General features: G+C 40.2%; 2 protein-coding genes across 2 annotated transcripts; one reads left to right on the top strand and one right to left on the bottom strand.

Annotated features, from left to right (window-relative positions):
- The first annotated feature begins 1,898 nt into the window (after positions 1–1,898).
- On the top strand, positions 1,899–2,894 carry LOC149811496 (ribonucleoside-diphosphate reductase small chain-like). Its single transcript, XM_089993717.1, has one exon. It carries the CDS (start codon positions 1,899–1,901, stop codon positions 2,892–2,894), a length of 996 nt encoding a protein of 331 aa, XP_089849843.1.
- Positions 2,895–8,618: 5,724 nt separating this feature from the next.
- Positions 8,619–12,622, bottom strand: LOC149811495 (F-box/kelch-repeat protein At1g67480-like). The gene is made up of 4 exons (XM_089993312.1): positions 12,443–12,622; positions 11,216–11,284; positions 10,143–11,062; positions 8,619–9,402 (listed from the first exon to the last, which is right to left on the bottom strand). The coding sequence occupies exons 3-4, from the start codon at positions 10,694–10,696 to the stop codon at positions 8,775–8,777; spliced, it is 1,182 nt and encodes a 393-aa protein (XP_089849438.1). The 5' UTR covers positions 10,697–11,062; positions 11,216–11,284; positions 12,443–12,622; the 3' UTR covers positions 8,619–8,774.
- Positions 12,623–25,976: the final 13,354 nt, after the last annotated feature.

Here is a 25,976-nt window from a genome sequence, read left to right as displayed (position 1 = left end):
TGAGTGTCACCTTTTTTTTTTGTTTTTGTTTTTTATTTTTTTCCCAATATTCCAAGGGAAAAACCCCACCACCAACCTCAGGTTGGTAAAACCCTTAAGGTCCTCATGCCCACCGGAGAGTACAATCAGTTTCGACCTTGCGGCAAGGGATGCAACCCATGGGTTTCAAACTTGTGCCCATATCTGCAGCGTTAGAAATGAACGGATGTCACTCATTAGTCATGACTAAGGGTCAGGGATGTAAACGGTTCAGATTCGGATCCGATATAGCCAATACCATATTTGACTAGGGGTGGCAAAATCTGACACCACCGGCCAACCCGCTTCTTAGGCGGGTTCGGGTTTGGCTTAAATGGGTTAGTGTCATAAATGGGTCGACCCGCCTAACCCGTTTATTAAACGAATCAGGTTCATGTTTGGGGTATGCCAACCCGCCAACCCGGCTGACCCATTTAATAAACGGGTTAGGCGGGCGGGTCAACCCGTTTACCCGAACCCAACCCGCCAACCCGACCCGCTAACCCGCCAACCCGCCAACCCGCCAACCCGTTTACCCGACCTGACCCATTTATTAAACGGGTTAACCGTGTCATGTCGGGTTACCCGTTTAATAAATGGGTCGGGGTTCGTGTTTGCCACAGCCGACCCGTTTAATAAACAGGTCGGGTTCATGTTGAGGTATGCTGACCTGCCAACCCGCCGACATAACCCCCCAACCCGACCTGATTGCCACCCCTATATTTGACTAATCCCATGTTGGTTAAACAGATTCAAATTTAGATTCAGATTCAGATGGTTAAGTTCCCGTACCAGATCTGATTTTTTACATGTAAATTGATTTGGGTATACATCAAATTCGGATATTTGTTGGTTTTAGTTGCAAAAAATCAAAACCATATCAGATTATAGTCAGATATGGTTTTGGCTTATCAATAACCAAATGCAACCAAAACAGAATTGAATTCAGTTTGATGTGGAATAAAATCCAATCAGTCGACATCCCTATTAAGGGTGCGTTTGAATTCATTGGATCTTGGATCTGAAGCCATATAAGATCCATGTATTAGAGTGATCACCTTGACTAATTAATTAAGTCAGAGATCTGTATACCTAAGGGGGTTTGCAAAACCTAATATCTTTAGTGTGCCCCACTAGGGGGTGCAAAGGGGGCATATATGGTCCGGATTATGGTACTTTAAGTCTGGATCCAAATGCTTGTTACCAACTTTGAGTGATCTAAATTTTAAATGATAATGATGATGTGGATACTATGTTGGGGGAGGGCTTAACTTTTAAACCCGTGACAGCCCAAAACCCGCTAGTCATTAAAAGGTCAAACCCCGAAAAATATTTTTGAAAACAAAAAAAAAAAGGAGGGAGGCAGGGAAGAGCGTTGGCTTCCCTCGCAAGCTTTTCCCTCTGGCTTCCCTCGCAATCTTTCCCTAAATTTCCCAAAATACCCTAATCGTGAAATGGCTCAGACTTTTTTATTTAAATTACCTCAAATGATTCACGAAATAACGAAACTACCATCATTTTGATTTAGCACCAAACTGTGGAGGATTACGTTCACGTAAAGTGAAATGAGAGTGGAGGGGTTTTACGTCCATTAAAATTCGAACCGTCTTATGCAAGACTCATTTTTTTTTTAAATTCGAACTTTCCCGCCATCTCTCTCTCTCTATCTCTCTATAAATTTGGTTTCCCTTCTTCGTCTTCCCCAACACTCTCTCTCTCTGTAAACTTGTTGCCCTTCTTCGTCTTCACTCTTTGTTCTAGAAGAAACCCAATTTCTGTAACCTCATCCCTTCTTGTCTTCCTGGCTCTGCAACTCTCTCTCTAATCTCTGTCTCTGAACTACCACCACCGAGCACGAAGAAGAAGAGGAAGGAGGGGAGATGCCGGGGAGGATAGAGGAGCCGCTGCTGCAGCCGAACCCGGAGCGCTTCTGCATGTTTCCGATCAAGTATCCCCAGATATGGGAGATGTACAAGAAGGCCGAGGCCTCCTTCTGGACGGCGGAGGAGGTGGACCTCTCCCAGGACCTCCGCCACTGGGACGAATCTCTCACCCCCGACGAGCGCCACTTCATCACCCACGTCCTCGCCTTCTTCGCCGCCTCCGATGGCATCGTCCTAGAGAACCTAGCCGGCCGCTTCATGAAGGAGGTCCAGGCCGCCGAGGCGCGTGCCTTCTACGGCTTCCAGATCGCCATCGAGAACATCCACTCCGAGATGTACTCGCTCCTCCTCCAGACCTACGTCCGAGACTCCGCCGAGCGCTACCGCCTCTTCCGTGCCATCGACACCGTCCCCTGCGTTGCCAAGAAGGCGAATTGGGCCCTCCGGTGGATCGAGGGCACGGAGTCTTTCGCCGAGCGCATCGTCGCCTTCGCCGCTGTCGAGGGCATCTTCTTCTCCGGCAGCTTCTGCGCCATTTTCTGGCTCAAGAAGCGCGGGCTCATGCCGGGACTCACTTTCTCCAACGAGCTCATCTCCCGGGACGAGGGGCTGCACACCGACTTCGCCTGCCTGCTCTACGGCCTCCTCAGCCACCCTCTCGACGAGGCGAGGGTCCATCAGATCGTGCGCGACGCCGTCGAGATCGAATGCGAGTTTGTTTCCGATGCTCTGCCGGTGGCGCTGGTGGGGATGAACGCGGTGCTCATGTCGCAGTACATCGAGTTCGTGGCGGACCGGCTTCTGCTGGCGCTCGGGTGCTCGAAAGCTTACAACGCTCAGAACCCGTTCGATTGGATGGAGCTCATCTCGCTGCAGGGAAAGACCAACTTCTTCGAGAAGAGGGTGGGCGATTACCAGAAGGCGTCAGTGATGGGCAGCGTTAACGGGGACGGGGGATCCTCTCATGTGTTCAAGTTAGATGAAGATTTCTGAGGTGGAGGGATTTGGGGGATCCTTTCGTCGTCCTGGTCCTCCTCTTCTACTCTCAATCTACCTCTCTCCCTAGCGCCTCTGTTTTTCCTCTGTTTTTTTTTTCGCTTCCTACTGTACTCTCTGTACTCTGTGAATGTGTGTTCTTTTCCTTTTTCATAAAATATATGCAAATTTCTTCTTACTTTCTGTGCCTTCTGATCTTTAGAGAGAGAGAGAGAGAGAGCACGGAGCGATTTTCTGTGTTGTGTGGCCAAGTTCTTTACAAAGTACTCGGGCCGATCACTGGATCTGTTCTGGAGTGGGAGAGTTGATAGAATAACTAATATTGTACTATCCAAGCACATCAAATCGTAAGCACAGACGGAACGGTTTCACATAGGAATGTGGTAACTAAATTTCCTGAATTTCATGCCCTGCAGATAAGGGGTCTCAACGGATCGGGTTTGGTTCGGACTCAGATGGAACTACACCATAGTGACAAAGGTTAAAAACAGAAAACCCCAGAGATTTTTTCACAAATCTTGCATTTTTTTTGCCAAAATCTCAGCAATAAAAAAATTTAAAAATATAACAAAATAAATTTTATGAGAAAATATAAATAAAACACATTTAAAAATAAAAATCTCTGGGGTTTTCTTGATAAAAATATGCTAAAACCGTAAATACTATGATATTTGTTATGGTTTGAAAATTTCGTGAGAAATTGCTGTTTTAAACTTTCAGGCAATTTCTCATGATATTGCAGTGAGATTTTTATAAATCCTTCGATATTTGTTACAAAGAACTAGACATGGATAAGATTTTCGAGTATGGAGTTGAGTCCGGACCCATGTCTAACCAGGTCAACTATAAGAAAAACCATACCTGGACCTGATAAGAACTACATGAACTAAACCCAAACTATACTTGGTAAAACCATATTTTTTATCATTTTTATGTTGAAAAATTGCGGGTCTTAATTAAAACTTGGGTTGGATCCGAGTCTGGTGTAAAATTTCACAAACTATACCTGGGTCCATGTATTAATCTGACCTTTGGGTCCGAACCCAAGTCTTAATCAGGTCATATTTATCTTCATATCCGGACCTAGTTTGGTTAGAGTCAGTAAAGCAGGCCAGTTGACACCCCTAGCTGCAGATGTTGTGGGCAAGACTCGTTGAACCTGATCTTGAGCCGAGCCTAAACGGGTTGAACCTGATCTTGAACAAGGGTTGAGATTAGGTACAAATAAACAAGCAGTCCAGTTTGAATAAGATTGAATCAATAGTTATATAGCAATTAGATTTTATATATGTATTACTTTGTTCATAATATGACCATAAAAAAAAAAGTGAAGTAATATATATATATATAATTTAATTTCTTTATATATATTTGGATTGCTTGTTCAAGCTTGTCTCATTTACGTATACTGCACCTGAACGTGAGGTCTCACCCCCTCTCTCTAACTTTCCTTCTTCTATAAAGAAACATCCAAAACGGATCTCCAAAAACCCATATGCAAAACGAATGGCATATGGGTCCCATGGTGTAACCATATAATTGCAAGCCACATGATCACAATTTCACAAGGCATCACAACACAACCCTTCAAGATGGGGCGACAAATCGAGAGCAGATCAAGTGATCTGCCTCACCGTTAAGGGTGTCAATGGGTCGGATTTGGTTTGGACCCAGGTGAAACCAGACTCAAACCATATTTGAGATGATGGTACAGGGTTTGGACCCGAGTCTAATAGGACCCACCATAAGAGGAACCATACCCGGATCCTATAATGATTACATGAACAAAACCTGATAAAATAATATTTTTTTTTATTATTTTTACATTGAAAAATTGGAGATCTTAATCGAAACTCGAGTTGGGCTTGGGACTGGTATACAATTTCACAAACCATACCGGACTCCATGTATTAATCAGAACCTTTGGGTCTGACATAAATTCTAATCGGGTCTTCTCATTTATCACCAAACCCTAACCCTATAGGGTTTGGTACTGGTGGGGTCTGGGTCAAACACAACCCGTTGACACCACTACTCACCGTCCACAAGGACCACTAGGTCCTAGTGGGATGAAGCAATGGACAGTGAAGATGTTAAATCACTTTGTGATCTGCTCTCCCGCAGATCAGGTGCAATCACATTGTACACTTTGAGTGTGCCGCTGTACCTAAATTCTAATCGGGTCTTCTCATTTATCACCAAACCCTGACCCTATACGGTTTGGTACTGGTCGGGTCTGGGTCAAACACAACCTGTTGACACCACTACTCACCGTCCACAAGGACCACTAGGTCCTAGTGGGATGAAGCAATGGACAGTGAAGATGTTAAATCACTTTCTTAACAGATCCTCGCAGATCAGGTGTAATCACCTTGTGTTGAGACGTTGCAGGTTCAAAACCCGATGGTATACTTGTATAACTGGTAGTACTAGGGGTCAGACTAACCCCAGCTTGGCTGTCCAAAAAAAAAGATTTGAGTTGGAACTTGGTCATGCACTCTCGTGGCTAGAGCATGTAAGTCTGGGTGGTCGTGTCCCCACTCGAGGTTTACCTCAAAAGAAAGCGAGCCCATTAAGTGACCCAGTCCTTGGCGAGGGGAGCCCATTAAGTGACCCAGTCCTTGGCAAGGGTTCCTTGTCATCAGAAAAAAATGGTCATGGACTTGGTTAGTTGGTTTAGTTCACCAAGACTTTAAGACCTGTTCGATACTATATGAGCCCTTCAAACATGGCCGGGTTTTTCAAGTCCTAAGGAATTCTATTCACAGTGTTAGCCATTGTTTGATAGGATGAGACTTCCTAAAAATGGGTGAGTGTTCTAAACTATACAACCCGCGAGGTGCTGGACTCATTTGGTAGAGGCAACTAGTGCATGCTACCAAGCTGAGTGCCCTTTACTGCACCACAGAAGCTGGATGCAGGGGCCCAGTCCTGCCTCCCCCAAACAGTTAATTTTTTTTTTTTTTAAAAGCCCAGTCCTAGCCCTGCCCTGATTCCATATGAAATAGATTTTTATCCATTTTTTAGCCCAGCCCTGACTGCAGCAAATAGTTTGATTTGTCCATATGAAATAGATTTTTATTAATAATTGTAGCCATTTTTATTTTATCTCAAAAAAAAAAAATTCGGGGGCGCTGCCCCCGAACCCCCAACTATCACACAAATAATTTTTTTTTGCTACGCCCCTGTTTGCCCCCCCCCCCCACATGAATCCTAGCTACGCCCCTGGCTGGATGTATTCTTTGGTGGGCAAGGGGGACCTGGGGTTTTATGCCAATCAGGAATGCAAACTGAATGGATTCGGAACCGCTAAGTACGTGGGGGAGTCGGATCTGGATTATGTCGGAACAACCAAAAATCACAAAACCTTCATCTTGGATCCGACCCATTTGCATCCCTAATGCCAATAACTTTGGCATTAGGATCGAGGGGAAACAAGGCCCCACCCCACCTCGTCCAGTTTGGCCCGGGGATTGAGGACATGAAACAAGGATGGAGGTTGAAATCCAAACCTGTGCGGGGATAGAGGTCACGATTTTGAGATAGGGCAGGGGTGGAGACCTTGTACCCCACCCCCACCCCCCACCCTAGTCCACTGCCATCCCTAGTATTTTGCATGTATATATTAAGTAAATGTGTGTATTTTAAAACTTAAATGTTTTCTAAATTATACGTCGGGTTTGGGGATCCCATTTTCTTGACATGATAAAACCTGAACCCCATTGCTTGGTGTTTGGCTGGGTTCTCATGCACAATGCTGTTTGAAATCTCACTGGTGTTTGAAAGCCAGGTTTTGAGAGATCTCATCTAACCTCATTTGTGTTTGAAAGCGAGTTTTTCGCAGTAGCATTGAAGAGAAAATGAGAATGGTGATGAGAGTAGAGAAGAGAGTGAAGATGGTTTTTTGTTTGAATTGATAGGCCTATGATGACAAAACAAACAAACAAAAGAAAATAGAATACATGAAATGGTCATTATACACTCAAACTTCTAACAATGGATGTCAGAGAAGTTGTCTACAGAGCTAATAGTATCCAGTATGAAATTGAGGTGGAGGCTCCAGAGGGCAGATCAAGTGCAATCACATTGCACACTTCATTGTGCCGCTGCATGTTATCCTCCTTTCATTTTCTGTTGGCCCCCACAACTGATAAGTTGTATCCCATAGATGGGTACAACAGCACACTCAAAGTGTTTGCACCGGATCCACCGCTCGAGGCTCAGTGGCACTGCCTTCTGAAACCAAGACATCAGAATTTGGTTACTGAAATTTTTACCATCTTAGTCTCTCTCTCTCTCTCTCTCTCCACTGCTACTGAGCTAATCTAAACTTACTACTACATGGGTGAAATCCCTAGCTTCACCACAAACAAAGAAACAAAAACAGTGAAAAAAAAAGAAAAGAAAGCCCAATACTAAACATTGGCAATGGCTGGTTTTATTATTGTTTCTATGTGCCGGAGGGATGAGTGATGCTGTGGGCTCCTTTATGTGATGTTTGGAAATGTGTATTCAAGAATCTGTATGATTAAAGGCAATGTTGTCAGTATCTGTGAGAATGGGCCTGAATCGGCCGATTGATATCATATCAGCAGAAAAGCGATACAATACGATACTAACCTGAACCTGTTATTTTTTAATAAATATAAAAATACTTAAAATTACTTTTTAATATTATTTTAATAGTTTTAGCAGATGTCACATTCTGATTGGCACAGAATATTTTTTAATCGATTCAGAACGATTCACTTGAGAATCGGTATCGGCTGATTCAGGTTATCTGAATTTTAGAGCTTTTTCCTCTCTCTCTCTCTCTCTCAATACCAAAATGAAGGCAATTAAGATTTAAGCTAGCTTCTTTTGGATTTTTTTGAAAGATAGAAGGCGAGCATTTTTGTCCACATCAGGCAGTTTTTTACCACTTTTAGGATGTGGAAGTTTCAAGATGCAAGGAGATGGCCATTGGGCAGTTTTCTCCCCTTTAGAAAGACTTCCCAAGTCTGTCATGGTCTGATAGGTTCGCTGCTTGGAGGCTTTACTTGGTATTTCTCTAAGTTTGACAGTGGAATGCGAGTTTCTTAGCATCGGACAAGGGTAAGTATGAGATCTACATGTTTGGTTTAGTCAGCCCATGGATCATGTTATTTCGACAGTGACCTAAAACGTCAAAGAAGTGCTCTCAAGGAAGAAACAGAGGTGAAATATTTTAATAGGAAACATCATGAATCCTGTTAGAAGGATAATGTGCCTACAAGCAAATACTGCATTTTCAATTGTTGGGAACACAAAAATTTGATCCTTGATTGGATGGTTAAGTGAAAATGGTAATACACAATTCTAGTTCTTCACACAGATTGAGAATCACTTCCATTCTTGGAAATTCTTAAGAAAACCTACCAGGTTCTAGAAAAAAAAAAGTGAATATGAGCATCACTTATGCATCTTTCATGACCCAGTTGCACAAGAAGCCTTCAAAATTTATAGCCCACGCTAACCCCAACAAAATCTGGATATTGGTTGTTTATTTATGAAAGAAAATGGAGATACAAGAGCAAGCATGCTGATTATGCAATGTAATTCATACCCACAGAGAAGCATGGATGCTCAGACAGACAATTTCATGTTACTGATGTGTGATGTGCGCTTGCGGGCGTGTGCTTGCGTGCACATGTGTGCATGTGTTCACAAAATCAAGTACCCATAATCAAACACAGCCATTAGTTTTAAGTCAGAAATAAATAATATTTAACAACCTTAAAGCAAGGCAGCACCTAGCAATTGAAAGCACCAAAAGAGTCCTAGGAAATGTTCCACTTTTTCTATGGCTAATACAACATGGTGAGAGTACAAACACACATGAACCAACACTCCCCACCTTCAGGCTTTGATAGTCACACTGCACAAACATGAACCAGGTGGCCTGAGGGAAGATGTCCTCCACTCTGAGCCAGGTGCAGCATCTGGATCATACATCAATGTCTGATACCCAGGTCCCTCCTCCATGGGGAAGAGCAGCAACTTGCCCTCGAGTATTCCAAACCGAAATCCAACACAAGAACTTCCTGTCACAGGCACAGGAACCATTTTCCACGAGTTGTCAGCCGGATCAAAGATGGCCAACTTCCTCTGGTTCTTCCACTCCATGCAAAAGAGCCGCTTCCTGAGTACAGCATGTGCGGTCACCATGACACACCCACTCTTCATCTCGCACCACAAGTGGCACTTGGGATTGTAGACATCCACAAACCTCGAATTACCAATTGTAAAACTTGATCGCCCACCCATAACATAGAGTTTACCTTCAAATCCACAAGCGAAACAGCCCCACCTTGGACGACGCATGCTCTCTATCAAAGTCCACTCATTCTTATCTGGATCATACACTTCTGCACTAGAAAGGTTTTCCCCATCGGCACCGTATCCACCAACTACATAAACTACACCATCAACTTCAGCGCATGCAAAATCATAGCGAGCGACATTCATCTTTGCAAGTGTACTCCATCTGCATTCACAAGAATGACAAATGAGAATCTACACAAAGTGCATATTTTAAAATATGCTACAACCATGAAATATTTTAAGTTTGTAACCAACAATATTCTGTCAGCTAAGAATGTATGGAGACATCGAGGTTGCAACTATCTCCAGAAAAAAAATAATTGGAGTAAACATGAATGCTAAAGGACATAATAATTCTATCAACAGAAGTAGATGGTGCCCCAAATCACTTCCTTCCGTGAATAACACAAAGCTTCTAACATGCATAGGTTGTGGCTCAGGAAGGCTAAACCTAGCAACAAGAACCAGATGCGAGCATCCAGAACCCACTAGGTTTAAGTCCAATGATCGTGTTGCAGAGCTGCCTTATGGTATGCAATGATTAAGCAGTTCACTGAGCAACATGGACGTGGGAAACAAAAACAAAACATCTAGAACTTATTATCATGCTTATGTCAAAATAAATTACAGCAGAGAATTAGATATATCATTCATGAAGAATAAAGACTGATTTCAAAAACAGAACTGTTGCTATGGGATTTTGATCTCAATCCTAGCCTTATTTTGTGCAAGTGATATAATTGACCCAAGCAACTAGGGTTGATTAGTTAACATGCATTATCACAATTACTCAATCGAGCCAGTACAAGAATATGAGCATGATATGGAAATTTACAATTGTGTGACAATAAGTTGTAGAATTTTAAGCTTGTGAAAAAGAAGAATTGGAGGACATGTACAGACCTGTTAAGCCGGGAGTCATACTGATAAACATCAGCAGTGACAGTCTCGGGTCCTCCATCCACAACATAACCCGCCATAATCAAGAGCTTTGAATCAAGTGTTACTACTCCAAATGCAGCCTTCATAGGACCAGGCATTGGAGGAAGAGGCTGATGCTCACTCCCTGGATAACTCAAAATCTCCCAATGGCTCCCTTTCCCTTCTTTGTTGCTACAGAGGACATAGATCCATTCCTCTAACTTGTTGGCATGCCTTCTTACAATGGTAAACTCCTTACTCTGAACCAAAGATCTCCATTTCTTGCACACACGGCCAACCACTGGGAGGTAACGACGGGGAACAAGCCCAAGACAGTACTCGGCAACATCGTCGGGTAAACCAGGCAAAACAGGCTCATAGACCGCTGATGCCTGAGTGCGAGATATAGTTATCTCAAATGAACATGGGTCATTCTGCGTTAGTGGTTCCAAGCACATTACAGGCCTCACCAATATTTTCTTCCCACCCATTCCACAAGTGTCTGTTAGAACAGGTGGATGAATGACTTCTATCATCTTGAGAAGCCAGTCAAAAGGGAACCAAATTAAATGGGTCTAAAGAAACTTGCAATTAATATCTGTGAAATGATCCCCCATCCAAGAGATGAAGAAATTCAAGTCGTCAGAATAAAAACAGTGTTCACAAGGTTTCATGGTATCCATCACCCATGTGAATTCTGCAAGACCAAGGCCTCGAAAATTTGGCAAAGTGAATGATATTCCGGGAAGTTAATGATAGAATTCCTGGCTTCTTAGAATCTGGTTCAAATGCCATCCCAGAGATTCTGACCTTATAGCAGTTCCTTCCAATTGATTGGTAAACTGCGTGATCAAGCTTCAAGCAGAGTGAACCGTGTCTTTTCCCAAACATTTCACCGTTGTCTAACACAGAATGCAACCAAAAGAAACAAAAATGATGACCAAATAATAGGATTATGGATTTCTAATCAAACAGCCTCACTAAAAGCATATATTAAAAGAACTTCATGCAAATCTTTTAGAAAAAATGACAAGCAGGAAATACTGATATCTTACCAATCAAGCACCTAAAACAACAAAATTAGCCCCCAGAAACGTCCATGACGCCAATCTATGCACAGTCAACTGTAGTCAAAGAGAATACTCAATAAATTACAAATCATAGAAAGGAAAGTTTTAGAAGAGCCTTGGATATAAAGAACATGTACGAGTATCATGATATAAGAGAAGGATACCAGAGATTAGAGAAAAGAAAAAGATTGTCGTAGTCAGGATTCCATGATTCAATCAGAAAAATAAAGTAGATGTAAATTGCATATAAAAAACATGAAGCTAATGTCTGTTCCTTTTTCCACAGTGAAATTACAATAAGGGACAAAATACAAGTAATATTAAGCAAAGGTGGTGCAGCAAGGTATGTGCTATAAAAGTACCACGCAAGAAACACATATATATTCCACGAATTTATCTATCAAATAGCATTAGACTGCAGACGTAAAGCCAATAAAATAACAGAGGAAGATGACCAGCAGAAGATCCACAGAAAAAAGAAAAAAGCCTGGTTTACCCTTTCCATCCATAAATTCAGATAACAAAAAGAACAAATCCCCAAAGAATACTTATACCAAATATCAAATTGAAAGAAAGGAAACTAGAAAAAGGCTATTCTCTTCATAATCCTCTCAGAAATCGGACCACATGCCATGCACTTCAACAATCAAAATGCATTGTCCTGTAGATCTACAGGCCGACAAATAATCTAACCAAAAGAATTCCCATCTTTAACCATTAGAGAGAAAAGAAACGCAGCATCACCCATCATGGACCCCAAACAAAAAGTTGATTCTCTCTCTCTCTCTCTCTCTCTCTCTCTCTCTCTCTCGGCATGTAAAACAAAAAATTATGAAAAATTAAGAATTTCCATTTCTAGCATCATCTCTCTCTCTCTAACACCTATCACCATACAAAAAAACAACGAAAAAAAAACTACCAATGCCCATTTCTAGCATCATGTCAAACACTGTGCACAAGAATTAACCCATTATTCGAGAGCTCCAAGTTCAACCAACCAGAACATAAAAAGATTTATAAGCTAAACAAACTCTCCAGATCTGTTCAACATTCAGCCATCTTCTGACTGACATCAAAAAGTTCAAAACAAAAACGCTACCAAATAAAAAACCCAATCCCTAAAATCCATAAAAGACAACAGAAAACACTTATCAACCACAGAAAACAAGGGAAAGAAAAGCAAAAAAATCCAGAAATCCTGAACAGGATTACCTCCAAAGAACCCCAAAACAAAAGAGAGATTCCTCCTCTGTTGATGAAAAAATACTGCAACAGAGGTTGTCAAGAGCCAATGAAATGGCTGAAGAGAGAGACAGAGGGAATGCAGAGAGAGAAACTGTAAGGAAGCTTAGAGAAACTGCAAGGAATTTTTTAGAGAGAGAAAGTGAGGAAGGTAGGGAGGGTGGGTGGGGAAGGAGGGTTGGAATTTAAAGGCATTAAATTATAAAGGATAATGACGAGAGCAATCCAACACGTCGGCTGTCCGTTAACGGGTTCTTTAAATTACCAAAAGACCCATCCGTACTTTAAAAAAAAAAAGATAGAAATGGGTTTGCCACTCCAAAAATGACCTGTAAGGGCATTGGAATTTGTAGTTTTTTTATAGATTTGTAAGGGTTTTTATGTCTTTTTAGGAGTCAAAGTCAACGCGGACGTGAAAATCAGGTGGGTCTCGAGTCTCACTCGGCCAGGGATGGATCTACCATTCTGCGTTGGCTTGAGAAATAGTCTTTTCCGTCCTTGTGAATTCAATTAATGGCAGCTATATCCTCTTCTTTTTCATAATGACTTGTGTGCCCCTAAAAGCTAAATTGGGGTTGACCTTGGGCTTGGACATGAGTCCTTGAGCCGGTGCCAAGTCTTCACAAACACATGGTTTGGTCCTTTTGATGATGAATTTAAATCTAGTTTTTCTTTTTTCTTTTTTTTAAATAGTGAACATTCTAATTATTTAGATTGACCAGTCAGAGAGTTATTGAGCTTACATAGCGTCAATAAGGCTCGATGATGACCTTGATGATCGTGGACTTGGAGCAACCTACTATCTAGACTGGAGCCCAGTTGGTCTCGTACGGTCAAGATTTCCACTACAAATATTGAAATAGTTCAACAATGTGGGTTCACTAGGTTTCACTCTTAGTGAGGAATTGGTGCCTTGATAATGTGTAGGGATATGTGTGGTATATCGAGAATTGTCAAGGATGAAAATGATATTTTCTATTTTCTAATATAATTTATGGGGAATAAAAATTCCCAATGCATGGGAAGATGGTGGGTGTTTGCATACTCTGCTCGTCGTTTGGTGGATATTTTTAATTTGTTTATATTTTGGGAAATTTGTGATGAGGATAATTTACTATCTTTAGGCAAATACACGTATACAATCACAGCCATCTTATCTTTTATTAGCTTTTTTGCGTTGTCACGAAAAGAAAAGAATTTTACTATTTTTAGTAAGCTTTTGTTTATCTATGCTTTAATATTTTGTTTGTAAATATTTTTGCCACATAATCTATTGATTTTGCAGTTCTATAAATTATCTTTTTTGCTAAATGCCTCTTCTTGAAAAAAATATCAAATATTCTAAAAAGTTCCAACTTAGCTTTTGTCTAACAGTGACAAAATAAAAAATAAATTTACAAAAGTGGCCTACCTTATCATTTATTTGCAGGAAGCCACCTATAATTTGGGGTGGACAACCGACCTGGCAGCTCGATGGGCCAAGCCGACCTGGCCCTTCATGGGCTGGGTTTGGGACATGATTTTAGGCCCAGGTCTGTTAGATACCAGGCCGAAACCCGGCCCGTTATATACGTGGACTGGGCTCGGGTCAGCCCGATGGGCCTGAGTTATTTATTAATTTTTTAATAATATTTTTTTTTTACAAATTAACTATTACATAGTAACTTGGATGACTATTATTATTTACCTAATTAGTTGCATGAGAACTTGTTATTTGTTAATTATTATTATTTACTTAATTAGTTGTACTAATTAGAAATTAGTTGCATGGGAACTTGTTATTCTCTCCTTAACCCATAATTTTGGTCAAGCATTTATGCATTTTAAGATTGAGGCAGGCCGGACCTGGCCCGTTTCACTGGGTAGGGCCATGGGCTTCTCTTCAAACCTGAGCTAGTTAAAAACAGGGCCAAAATCCGGCCTGATGCCCACCCCTACCTATAATTACTCATGTTTTTTTTTGCTAGGCCAAATGAAAACTCAACCATCACTAACCACACATTAGCAGGCCTTTGGTTCCTGTCCATGGAGGAGTACACTTAGCTTCAGCCCTCTTGCAAGGGAGGTCTACATGGGTTTCGAATTTGTGAAGTCTCATCAACTTGGTGACATTCACATGTCGCAGCTACCAGATAAACCAAGAAAATGTGCATGCCATTTTTGTGCAGAACATGGCTACTTTAAACAATACTCCACTATATTCTATTGTGGAGATGGAAACCTACTCAACAGAAAACCTTCCAAACCTACTCAATAAGAAATATTTATCTAATTTTTATTTTTTTAAAAATTTGACCTTACAGATGTGACTTATGGGTTTGTTTTTATAGAAATCAGTTCTTGAAGCATTTGATTATGATTCATGGATATGTTTTTACAAGGTTTTAAAAATCAACAGCCTGCAATTTCATAAATTTTCGAGGCTCCAAATACCATTTTTTCTTACAAAATGAATGGTTCAAGTGTTGATTTCTAGTAAATCAATCATGCTGAACACATCTGTAAGATCAGAATTTTAAAAAAATGCCAAAAAATTTGATAAATGTTTCTTATTGGGTAGGTTTTCATTTTCCTATTCTATTGTCCATTTATTTATCCAATAAACTTTTTTATTTTATTTTAATTTATTTATTTAAGTTTTGACTAAATGAATGGGAACAAAAGAAAGGCGTGTGGTCTACTCTAGCGCCATAGGCTTTGTTTTCAAGGGGGGAGGCGGTAGTTGGCCATATGCATTGCTTGCTATGCGCATTTGAAATGTTTTCTGTTACGACAATGAAGCCGTACATGATACTTCAAGTACAAGGTTTTGATGATGAGCAAGTGAATCAACTGCATTTCAGCTAAGGCAATGGAGAAATATGACAAGCATTGAAGAACTCGATGCAGGATCTTTGAAGACTTATGTGCAAATGTAAAATTTTGTTTAATATCTTATATTCTTCTAAGAGCCTTACTTAAAGTGCATATTTCGGTTGCATTTCACCTAAAAAGTCTTTAAAAAAACTTTTCTAAAAGAACCCTTCATGAAAATCTTTTTAGAAAACTCTTTTATTAATTTTTCGTGTTTATTAGTCGACCAATAGACTCACCAGTTGACTAATTCTTTCGCGCCAAATTTTCTAAACAAAATATCATTTTTGTCAAATTAGTCGACTAATGACTTTATCAGTCGATCGGACATAACATGTATTTTAAGAAAAGTTTAGCAGCAGTCGACTGAAAGGTTTTTCAGTCTACTCATGATATTATCAGTCGACTAATTTTTTCTCTAGTCGACTAAGTTTCAAAAATTTAGATTTTCAAACGGCTCGCTAAACAGATCAGTCGACTGACGATAACTGTCAGTCTACTAATAGCTAATTATCAGTCGACTAACTATTGTTCCAATCGACTAATTTTATCATTTTTCCTGAAACTTTTAAAAATGCGTGTCTTTTCATTTTTCAAACATTTTGATCATTCAAAATGGACTGTTTTGACACCCTTTCATACCCTCAACGTATGAAATGTTTCAACTATAAATATGAGTGCATTTTACACTAAAAAACACCGCAATTCAATCAATTTGAATCAATTACTTTTTGCTTTTCACTCATATTCATTTTCTCACTCACGTGATATTTTTCACTTTAGTTTTTCACTCAAATTCCTTTAAGAGACAGTGAATTCGTGAGTAGAGTATTTCAACAACCTCAAAAGCCAATTGCATTCATAAGAAGGGCTCATAGGTTGTTTGTAAGTTGTTACTTATTTCATTTTTCTGTAAAAAGAATGACTCCTTGGTTTAAAGGAGTTGTTTGCTTTCAGTAGGTGTGTTACTAAAAGTGAGACCGGATTTGGTCTGTATGATCTTCTAGTTACACAAGGTTGATAGTGAAAATCTCAAGCTGGTTTTGCTTGAGGACTGGATGTAGGTCGGGAAAGACCGAACCAGGATAAATTATTATGTTCTTTGTGTGATTGCTTTGCGAATTGCAAAATCCGTCAAAATTCCATAGACGATATTTAAAAGCACTATTCACCCCCCCTCTAGTGCTCGTTGCCTCGATCCTACTGCACTTTCATTTTCATGATGTGGTGGGTTACAGGGGTATCAACGGGTCAATACTAATCTAAGAATGACAAAAGACTGAACCAGGGTCCACCTGGTGGGTCCAATATGTTTTGTGGGTAAGTCTTAGTAGTACGGGTGGAAGCCGACCCAGACCGCATGCATTGGTTTGGATCAAGATTTTATGCCTGAGCTCGCTCAATTTGTGAAAAAATACTCCTCAAATAAAATTGATATTAAATGATCTCGCATGTCCTGAGGCACTCAAGCAATGAGTGAAAACTGATTGAAAATCGAGCACAACTATTGCCATAATATTTTTGTTTATGTAATATGAAAGTATGAATTTTGGGCATGCTCTTATTTGCAAGATATTTAATCTTTTGCATTGTTCTTATGAGATAATTGATGTTCGGTCTTATACAACTCATAGAGACATAAATGTTTCATATGTGATTTTTATGTTGTATTTTGTGCAATTCATCATTGTTTCATTTGATCTAATTTTTTAATTTTTTTGCTAATTTTATTATAAATTCTTATTAAAAATTTACGATATGGTGTTACATTGGGCCTGACTGATACATGTATCAATACTATACTTACAACCTTGTGTTATATACGTGGGTCGAGATTGGATCGACCCGCAGGATACTGGGATATCCCAACGAGCTTGAGCTATTGATTAATTATTAATAATATAATAATTAAAATAATTAATTAATTGCATAGTAACCTAGTAACTATTATTATTTACCTAATTAGTTGCATTAATTTTATGAAAACTAGAAGGATAATTAGTTGGGTAAGAGAACTTGTTAATTATTTATTATTTACTTAATTAATTGGGTTTGGGTCGGGCTGAGCCTGCCCTAGTCAGCTTCACATTGGCCCATTGGGCTAATGGATTGGGTCATGGGCCGCTCTTCAAACTCGAGCCCATTAAGAACTGGGCTGCACTTAAAGCTCGACTGGCCGGCTCGATGCCCACCCCTAGTTAGCAGGACTTGATCCACAAGGTCTGCTGACATGGCAGCAAGCAAGAGCGGAAGGCGGTGATAATCCCCCATTCCAAGCTTGAACTGCAGTGTTTGTGCTTGTGCGCAAGCCAAAGCTAGGTGTACTTCCTATAATTGGGGAGGACCACGAGGGTTCATGACCTGGTTTTCCTTTTGCTTAGCCTAAAAAAACAAAGAGAAAGTGTTAGCATGATGCAAATCTCAGTTATAGACCTGGACCCATGATGTACCGGATCATCAAATCAGTAAAGATGAGTTGGATTCAAATCCAACTCACCAAACCCGATTCGAGATGCGATAACTTACAGATTCAATGACATGCAGGACTATTCGAGTCCAATTGGATCTTCGAGAAACAAAATCCATTATGATTGTTGTATTTCAATTTCTGAGATTTTTGCTTCTACCTTTTTAGAAATTGCATTTTTATTTTCGATTTCATTTTGTCAAACTAAGGAATTATATTAGATATTTCTTTTTATTTCTTTTTATTTTTTAGGTGTCAGATTCTACAGATTCGAATAGTTCTAGTATCCTGTAAAATCTTTTTGTGGCATTATAAGGTGTACGAGGTAAATGGGTAGTTTTATTTTTATTTTTTTTATAATTTTGATGTTGAATCCAAAGTAATATGTGTGTAAAGATCCAGTTTAAGTATTGAATCTTATAACAAGATCCAATACCACCACCTGGATCCATATTGGTGCCCTAGAGCTGGACCAATATGGACTTGGGTCAATGATATTCAAGCTTCCTATGATCAGTCATATCAGCTCATCCTCATTAGCGTGATTGAGGTGCCGCACAGCTGATCCAATTAATTCAAAAGGGTGTTGTGTTATTGGGCCAACTTGAAGTACAATGAAAGCTGGGGCTTATTTGAAAAGAACTCCCTCATTAGCCTCAAGGGAGGTTGCCTCTCACTTGGTCAATGAGGAGTCTTGCTCTTTTTTTAGCCCCTTAAATCCCAACAAAAAAACTGGTGAGGGGTCTTTTGCTAATCTTGGGAAAAAAATTTGAAGAAAATATGAAAATGGTGTAGAGAGGTGTTTGAGCTGGACTTGGAGGAGCCGAGTGGAATGACCTCCGTCTTCGTGAGATCGTGCTAGGTGTGAATGAAGTACACCATTGCTCTTCAGAGAACATCTTTGTGGTGGATCGTGACCCAAGGGGGTTGCGTGTGACTTGATAGCAGTTTTTAGGCTCTATTGCTTGTCTTGTGACCATTGGAGTTGAAGGGAGTGCGTATAGCTTGAACCAAATCTTTTTTCAACTCTCTCAATTTGGCTAAACCCCAATTGTTTTATGAAACTAGTGTTGTGTGTTGTTGAAGTTTCTTGAATATGTAATCTCACTGTTAGAAGTTGGATTGTGTTTGCACCTTATCTGAAACTTGTTTGTCTTTCAAAGAAAGACGTGCTTCTTTGTTTGCTATGAGTTTCTGTATTTTAGATCCTGGTAATTGGACTTTATCTCCCTAGATATAAGTTCATTTTGTGTGTGCTTAGATTCGTTGTAAAGATAACATCCAATTCTACAACTTTCGTGTTTATTATTTTTCCTGAATCTACATCAAGACATAGTTAAAAAGACTTTGTTGTCTGAATGTGATATGCATGATTGACTGTTTATTTCATTTCCTGACAAAGTGTAGTGTTTAGCTTGTATCTTGGTCAAGGATTCTCTGATTACTAATATTTTTTATGTTCCGAAAAGATCACAACCAAAGGGACAACTTTCATGTTTTAGACATTTCATAATTCGGCTGTATCTCGGTTAGTTTAGAATAGAAAATACATCCACTTATTTTGAGCATAACTCACTGAGTTTTTGTCCAAAAATTCCAGTCTTTGGTTTGTTAGAAAGATATGACAATTTTGCACAACTTTCATGTTTTGAGTTTTTTCAAACTCAGCCGTCTGAGGGTCTGAAAATCCTCTCAAAGGCGACTGCATGTCCTGTCCATGAAGTTTCGGACAAAATTCCTTCAAATACGACAATTGTCCTGTGTGTTCACCTCTGTCCCGGGTCTATTGGGACTCTTCTTCCAGCTCCCGTGACTGAAAGTTTGCTAAGCCCTTAACAGAACCAAACTGTCCTGTACGAACCCCGCAAGTTGGACTCATCCACTGCAATATAGGCTTCCATGCATTGAGATCCATTTGGATCTCAGATTGTGGATTGACTTCGTCGCCCACTTTGCATCAACCTGGGTTTAGTATTTGAAACTGATCTGATTGTGTATAAATTTGGGGCAAGATGGGAGTTCAGGGCTGTCAATGGGTTGGGTCCATATTGTTTCCAAACATAGGCATAAAACTACTGAACCATAAATTATTGGAACGGGTTGGATTCGAACCATGATTTTTATCAGATATCCTACCATGTAATTTTTAACTAAAAAATGCATATTCTAAACTCTCTTTAAATTATACGGGTTTGGGTTTGGGCTCCCATTTTTTCCAACCCAAAATAATCCAAATCTGATTGTATGTTTTATAGGCATTTTCAACGTATTCTAATGGGTGCGATATCTGATCCATTGATAGCCTACATGGAATCTTACCGGAGTCCATTGTCACATCATGATCCATAACTATCAGGTTCGACCCTGACCCAGATCAACCCCTGTGTTACTGTTTTCATCACTATCTAGTGAACAGGATGACCCAATCCATTAGGCTTGTTAGTTTGAACAGGTTAGGATTCAAGATATACGTGGTTCTGGGTATTCCATATAGGATCCAGTTCCGGTATAAAGGAATATTGAGTCCATCAACATGAATAGGAACAGTTATAAGGGGGGGGAAATAAAAAGAAAAATTCCTTATGGATCATCCATAAAGTGAGGAATAGCTAGCTGCTAGCATATGCAGAACAGGTCCCTAATGTGAATAGGAAATTGGAATGTTCTGGATCCAATCCGAGATCAAACCAGGATCCAACACCATTTTACATTTATTTGAATAAAGATTAAAAAACAAAGGAAGATGCAATATCAAACAAAATAAGCTTACACCAGATCCAAATGTCATTCAGGCTGGGAGCAGATTTTATTATTCTCGTTCTTCCTCGCCTATTTACAATTGAATTGGTCAAATGATATAATTAATTAATCAAATTATTGGTTAAGGATCATGAGATCCACAAATAACTTGACCCAACAAGATCTAATTATTTTATCCAAAATCATTAACTAATTTAAGTTTCGCTTGAAACTGATTGATTGGCTTCCATAAACTGTTGCGTTCTCATCATCCTTTGTAAAATCAAGTCCACCACATAGACACTCATAAACTGCTCCTCCATAGTTCTTTGCCGATAACCCTAATTTTGGTTTAATAGTACATCACAATAGGGAACGATTACACTTGTTCAATTTATCACTCTCAACCATAGTGAAAAATATCGCGAGATTTATGGAAAATCTCACGATAATATCACAAGAAATTGCCTGAAAGTTTAAAACGAAAATTTCTCACGAGATTTTCAAAATATCATGAGATTTATGAAAAAACATAAATACCGCTATTTAAACGCGATATTTATGTTTTAAATTGCTATTTATAACAAAAAAAGCATGCATTTTTATTTTTAAATAATTTTTATTAATAATTTTCTTATAAAAATAAATTGTAGATTTTTTAATTTATTTTTTTATTGCCGAGATTTTGTCGAAAAAATGTAAGATTTATGAAATTTTTTCAATTTCTCACGATTTTTTTGAAAAATGAGAAATTGCGGATAAAAAAGTTTGTCACTATGCTCTCAACTTTGATTCCATGAGGTGGGCTCTGAAAAGTTTTAGAATAAGCAGAAGGAATTCTCTTAGAGCTCGTAGGGCTTTGAACCCAAATACATTACCCACAATCAAAGTAAACATGTTAGTAAGGGAACCTTCTTTAAAAAAAGGTTCATCCGTTACATTTGGGTCAATTAGATAGCCGAACCAAGTGGGGTCGCAGAATAAGAAGAAAAGACAACACAGGAAGAGGGGGTTACCTGTGAGGTGACCGGCGAGGGGGAGCCCAGGGACGGATGGGGTGTCGGGCGAGGGAGGTGGAAGCAGGGACCCGGGGAGGTGCTCGTCGGATTGAGCCTACCGGCGAGACGGGGCTCCGGCGAGGGCTCGAGGCAGGGTGGGCTCGAGAGTGAGGGGGTTCAGGCAAACAGGGAGAGAGAAAGGCAGCGGGGATTCAGAGGGTACCTAGGGGTTGCCCACGGGTGTCCCCGGCGGCGGATTTTGGCAGGAAAGGGGTGGTCTACACAGATGCGTACGCTCTAAAGCGAAGCGTGTTTCGACTTGAGGTGTGCGCTTCACATGAGTGAAGCGTGCGTTTCAAGCCTGAAACGCCTCAATGCAACGCCGCAATACCTTGAGTGTGCGCTTCGCCTATGAGGCGTAGGCTTCAGGTATTGAGGCGTACGCCTCTCACAACACTGGCCTCAACCATAATAAAGCAATAGCAGCCCCCCACACCCAAGCGGGATTCGATTCATGGGCCTTCAGCTTGACACAGGACCCAACTGACCGCATGGGTAACCTAACCACCGCCATGGTGTTTGCTGCTAACGTTAATAAATTCTTGAAAATTTTACTGTCAAGCTGTAAGCTGCAGAAATCCCTTTGTGAGTATGAAATCAAGAATCACTGTTTAAGATTTTAGGAGGAATAAACTAAGACTATCTCCATTCAAACGTTCAGGTAAACACCAGGATTTTTGACTTCATGGTTTGTCAAGAACTGTTAGACGACTGGCAGTCTAGGATCAAATCCCACTGGTGCTACCCCCCTATGTAAGCCGAAGCTTGGCAACTCCCTGAGGTCGAGGGTAAGCCCTCTAAGTTTTACGCAGACATGAACAGTGACCGGAGTATGTCAGGCTGAGCCAGCGCAGCTAGGTTTCTGCGCCTGGGGCGGTTTTTCTGAGTAAAACTAAAAAAAAAAAAGAATAGCGAACTTCAGATCATGTTTAGATATGTGGTCCTATTTATTTCACATTTTCTGTGAAAAAACAGTCAAGGAATATCATTCGTCAAATCAATCTTGCACTAAACAATTAGATATGTTCCAACCTGTTGCTTCCTATCCCCCAAATAAAGCATACTGTGAAAATTTTAGTACAAATGCTTTCTAAAATATCTTAATGAGTAATGCACATAAAGAATATTGGTTACTGCGTTCTGCCTAAAGTTTACATATACGAAGCTTTATAAACAAGTTTCTTGTGTCCTAGAAAATCATTAACTATTAATAATTATTCTCTACTTAATGTTATAATGGGTTAAATTTGATATGAATGTATTAGAAACTTATAATATAACTTCAGATATTCACCAAGTTCTTATAACAGTATATCATCATTTGTATTATCTTTATTTGGATGATTTCTGTCATGGTAACAGGCAATGATTTGCAACTTGAAAAGAAATAAAGAGGCATACAAAAAGCATTTTTTATATAATATTTATACAGATAAACCATCTCCAGCATCAGAGATCTAATCGTGACCGTACTTACGATCACTGTTTTGACAACATAAAACTCTGTGAGCTTACCCTTTGTCACCCAAGGAATAGTCATGCTCGGCTTGTGTAAAGAGTGACACCCATGGGATTTGAACTTAGATCTCCTTCTAGAAGCTTAGACCCCATACCACTAGGCTAAGCCCCTTTGGGGGCATTTATACAAAAAGCTTGTTATATGTCAGTTCAAATAATTAAAAGGTAACCATAAATACAAAATTATGTTTAGTTTTTTAGTCAAACAATGTGCACCGTCCTTTTCAAAAGTGAATACTTATCCATCCTGCTGTTACAGTTCTTTTCCTGTTTTAGTAATTATTCTTTCAAAATGTGAAAATCTTTTTTTTTTCTTTTGATAGAGCAATTCAACAACTTTTTCTCTTTTTCAAAATGTGAAAATCTTAATTTGGTTTTTATGTGTAACCAAATTAAGCCACCTGATTGGCTGCACAACTAGGGATGGCAGTGGACCCGGAGAAAGCGGGGCCCCGCCCCGCCTCGCCCCGTTTGGACCGGGGATGAAGGGTACGAAACGGGGATGGAGGCGGGGACGAAGGTTAAAATCCATCCCCGTCTGGGGCTGGAGGCGGGGATGGACGTGCACTTTTCCCCGCCCCGCCCCACCTCATCCCCGTTTGAACCGGGGATGGAGGACATGAAACGGGGATGAAGGCGGGGGTGGAGGATAAAATCCATCCCCGCCAGGGAGGCGGGGCGGGGCGGGGGTGGAGGATAAAATCTTGAGGCGGGGCGGGGGTGGAGACCTTGTCCCCCGCCCCGCCCCGCCCCACTGCCATCCCTATGCACAACAAAACAAAATCTACTTGATTGGTCTAAACCAAATGAGAAACTATCTAAGTGGGCAAATGCGAGTACTTTTTATAAAAAATTATAACTCGAAGAAATGGCACCCAACACGAAAATCTGATCGTGCTAGCTCAGCCTGCTATACTTATGATCGTGCAGGTAGCATAAAACTCTGAGGCTAGGACCCCTGCCCCTGGAACCTATGCCATACATTGGCATGCGCATTGGGGGCAATGCCCATGAGAATCGAACCTTGACTGCCAGTCTAGCAACCAAGGCCCCCAACCCCCATCAGGGCGCAAAGGAGAGTACTTACAAGAGTTTTATTTGAGCGCAGATTACGTGCAATCTCATTGCATACCAAAAGTGTACTGCTGCACCTGACTACCCTTTATCTTTAGGTATAGCCTGTCATCTGTGGGACCCAACTGTGAGATGGAGGGCTATCCTAGCCCAGTCCTGATTCCAGTCCTTATTCTATATGAAATAGATTTTTTTTTTTTAAAGCCCAGTCCTGATTCCATATGAAATAGATTTTTATCCATTTTTGTAGCCCAGCCCAGTCCTAGCCCAGCCCTGACTGCAGCAAATAGTTTGATTCGTCCATATAAAATAGATTTTTATTAATAATTGTAGCCATTTTTTATTTTATCTCAAAAAAAAAATTCTTGAGTCCAAAATTGTCTCAACTATAGTAGAAAAGGACATTCATGAGACAAACATTTTATGGCCAATTACATAAGATAATATGGGTAGAGGTCATCACACCCTTTAAGATGGTATTCACATGACCAGTTTTCGGCCAAAAAATGGTAGAGTATTTAGAGCTGCCTATACACGAGTGCACAAAATCAGCTCAGTTTCATTTTGAAGAAATAAACTAAAAGGCATATCCAAAATATATTAGAGTGATATTCTTTCCAAGAACCACCCATGATTAAATCATATCCAAGCCCAATTAGTGATTAGATCCTATCTTGGGGCAGGGTGGTCTTTACCCATTCTGACCCAGACTACATGTTGGTTATTTCCAAATGGGCCTGACTTGATTTTGGTAGAATAGGGTCACGCTTATTTAAAGATGTGAACTTTTATCTCTCAAATGTTTTTTTTTTTTTTTGATAAAAAAAAACGCTTGCCTAGAACTAGGTCACTTAATGAGCCCGCCACCTTGCTAGGTAAAACTTCGGGTTGAGAAAACGACCAACCAGTGAGGTAAATCATTGTTTATGTGCTAGTGCACTCAGGAAAAACCACCTAATTCACGAGTCCATTGGTATAAAATCTTCATGTCCTTTTTGCTTGTCATAGAGTACACCCAGCTTCAGCCTCACAGCAAGAAATGTGCACACATGGGTTTCGAACTCATGGCGTCCCTTTAGCTTGGTGATGCTCACAGGTCATTTCTACCAAAGTAAGCAGAGCCTTCCAGGCCCCCGTCTTGATAAACTGAGGAGGTTATTTTTTTGGCTTTTGCGTTCTATTCGCCGCAGTGTAATCAAAGCCCACCACCCATTAAAGAAAGTGTTCACATTATATGCAGCATCCGATGCATGGTGGGCATGCAGCAACCTGCCTGACAGCCACCCATCTTGGCACTTCTCGAGATGTCTGTGGTGTGCAGCAGAATGTTGAGATGGGTGGTCATCAATAGATGACCTCTAATACACTAATTAAGTGTGAGAAAAGCAGGGGACATGCCAGCTTGAGTGAGACAGCAATATAAGCTGAATCTCTTCTTTCACTTGTAGAACAAAAAATATATATATATATACATGTCCACCTTGAGTGAGACAGCAATATAAGTTGAATCTCTTCTTTGACTTGTAGAACAATATATATATATATATATATATATATATATATATATATATATATATATATATATATATATATATATATATATATATGATAAGAAATTGTTCATGCTTTCCTTGAGTAACAGAAAGGAAATAAGAATGGCAGTGGACCGGGGCGGAGGCAGAAGACAAGGTCTTTACATCTGCCCCATCTCAAATTCCTGCCCTCCATCATCCCACATGGGTTTTGATTTTAACCTCTATCCCCGTTTCATGTCCATCCTCGGTTCAAACGGGGC

The sequence above is a fragment of the Nuphar pumila genome, chromosome 17 (genome assembly GCF_984573655.1).
Source record: "Nuphar pumila chromosome 17, dmNupPumi1.hap1.1, whole genome shotgun sequence".
NCBI lineage: Eukaryota > Viridiplantae > Streptophyta > Magnoliopsida > Nymphaeales > Nymphaeaceae > Nuphar > Nuphar pumila.
The sequence above is the reverse complement of the archived record's forward strand: the minus strand, read 5'-3'. Positions and strand labels throughout refer to the sequence as shown.

Bases quoted from the DNA above. Each gene is read 5' to 3' on its own strand.
- LOC149811496 (XM_089993717.1), top strand. From the start codon at position 1,899: ATGCCGGGGAGGATAGAGGAGCCGCTGCTGCAGCCGAACCCGGAGCGC.
- LOC149811495 (XM_089993312.1), bottom strand. From the start codon at position 10,696: ATGATAGAAGTCATTCATCCACCTGTTCTAACAGACACTTGTGGAATG. The intron at 9,403-10,142 runs GTCTGTACATGT...TTGTGAATGCAG, and splicing joins TATGACTCCCGGCTTAACAG to ATGGAGTACACTTGCAAAGA.